Source organism: Austrofundulus limnaeus, unplaced genomic scaffold (assembly GCF_001266775.1).
Source record: "Austrofundulus limnaeus strain Quisiro unplaced genomic scaffold, Austrofundulus_limnaeus-1.0 Scaffold26, whole genome shotgun sequence".
NCBI lineage: Eukaryota > Metazoa > Chordata > Actinopteri > Cyprinodontiformes > Rivulidae > Austrofundulus > Austrofundulus limnaeus.
Window position 1 is genome coordinate 628,764 of NW_013952428.1, and position 2,331 is coordinate 631,094.

The following is a 2,331-nucleotide window of genomic DNA, read 5'->3' on the forward strand; positions in this document are numbered from 1 at the left end:
TAGCATTAGCATTGTAAGTAAACATTAGCTTTTCTTTTTTTTTCAGTAAGAGGTTTTTATTTAATAGAATTTTTGGACAAAAAAATCGCGATATATTGCCTTGCTTACAGTATTGAATATATCGGGATATATCGTGACCCCTCTGTTATGATATGTATCGTATCGCCAAATTCTTCCCAATACACAGCCCTAATTCTTACACAATCAGTTCTTGTTCAGTAAATCAGTCTCAAAACAAGATCAAAAAGACTTTTTGGCTGATATAAGATTTTAAAACTTGTTAAGATGGACATTTTTATAATAAACATGAACGCATTTTTGGAAAGAAAACATTGATAACATATTGGAAAATAGTTTTCACATTGCTGAGATATTACCATGTGAAGAAACAGGAAGTGATGTCAAAAGGGAATGTCGGCATGTAAACAGAGCGTTGTTACAAACAACAATGTAGAGACGAAGACTTAAAGTTTAAAAAATGTTTAATAAACAAAGACCAGAGAGTTTATTTTATTAAAGATTTCCCCTTTGATGTCACTTCCTGTTTCACTTTGGCTGAGGCTAATTCAAAGGAAAACAGGCCTTTTATGTGACAAAATGACTAAAATCATGTGTACTATGCTAATTTTCTTAAATATAAAACATGTTTTCTTTGACTTTTTGTATTTGAAGGATATAAATGTCACAGGCACTTTAAAATCTTCATAGTGTGTATTTAGAAAACATGTTTATAGTAAATTATACAAACGACCTGTACTGGGTCACAATAATATTTAGTTAAAACTGAAACTGAACTCAATGTCCAAGAAAAGTCCCCAAACTCCTCCTATCAGCTGTGTGTTTTAACAGGAACAAAAAGTGAAAATAAAAATGACCCAGTGCCAGCCAGCTCATGTTAAATCAGTGGTTTTTAGTAGCCATGCTAAGGCAGTTGTTCCTGTTGTTTAGTGAAAGAAAAGAGGAAAAAACTATCGTAGTGTTAAACTGAAGGCTTTTAGCTCAACAGTTTTAACACGACTGTCTTAAAACACACGCTTAATAAACTTGGTCATCCTTTTTTTTTTAAGTCAACATTTTTATTTAAAATAAAAACCCCACAAAACATTTGCCACTCTGTTTTAGAGTTAACAACAACAAACGCTGCTAACTGCTAACAGGCTAGCCGGGGGGTTAGTTGTAGCAAGGAGGAGGTGAAACTGAGCGGCGTTTTGTCGACATACCGACCCTGGCAGCGGCACGAACCGTACAACGCGTCACATTTAACGAACCGAAATCATCGGACTTACCGGGAGTTTGGGGTTTACTTCCCCCTTACAACAGTGACAGAAAAACCGATGCGGGGGAACAGCCGCAGCCTCCGCCATCTTCCCCAGAGCAGCAGCAGCAAACACTGACGTCGCTCCTCTACAACCCGAAGACTCCAGGTACGGCAAGCCGGTTTACCATATAAGAGGCTCTCTAAAAGAGATGTCCCTGATACTGGCATTTCAGCAATTAGTTATTCAGGCAAGAATCGAATGACCTTATTTATTATTAGTCTTTTATATAAATAAATTATTGTGTTGAATGTTTTTATTAAATTTGTTGTTATTTATGTAAGTGATTGTGTGTGACGCTGGACCACAATGGAAATAAGCTGCATGCTTTATTGTGTTATCCATTCATATTAATGTTAATTAATAAATTTACCCAATGAATTTGCTCTGAACTGATTTTTGTTAAACTTTTCTTTAGAGCAGGGCTACAACTGGTAAGTTGGAAAGTCTTTGCAGTCAAACCTTAAAGGTTTTGTATGTAAAGCCAATCAGATTTCATCATTGTAATATTCTAGCCAAATTTGGTATTTTAGACTTTTCTAATTTTTTAAAATTCATTTTTTTAAAAATGATCTTCAAATGCTTAAACGGATTTGCACCCAAACCATTAAGTAGTCATGTAGAGAAACTGCAGGGCTACAGTAGGAATTCACTTCCTGTTAATTTAAAGTCTGTGACCAGGTTTGACATGTTTAAAAAAATTAAACTAAACTCTGGCTTTGTCAAAACAGTGCTGCAATCATGTTCAAAATATTTAAAGTCTTAAATCCTGATCATGTTTGTTCTTTTATGTTTTGGCTTTTTAATCATGTTTATAGTGTTTTTATTGTATGCTTTAGTGACTTTTATTTATGTGTATGGCTGTTTATATTATTAATATTACCTGTAATTTATTTTTAATACTTTTTAGACACATTTTAGATATACTGTTTATAAAAGTCCATTTAGTGCTGCAAAGCTCACGCTATGAGTACCATGATGTTGTGTGTCAGTCCCTATCAAATAAACTTATTAT

General features: G+C 34.0%; 1 protein-coding gene across 1 annotated transcript in view; it reads right to left on the reverse strand.

Moving 5' to 3' along the window:
* Nucleotides 1-1,404, reverse strand: part of rnf115a (ring finger protein 115a) — a gene marked incomplete at its 3' end in the record, with an annotated part of 9,145 nt that extends 7,741 nt beyond the window's left edge. Inside the window, 1 exon segment of the mRNA XM_014004689.1 lies at nt 1,287-1,404. Within this exon segment, the coding sequence (XP_013860143.1) occupies nt 1,287-1,364 (78 nt within the window).
* Nucleotides 1,405-2,331: the final 927 nt, after the last annotated feature.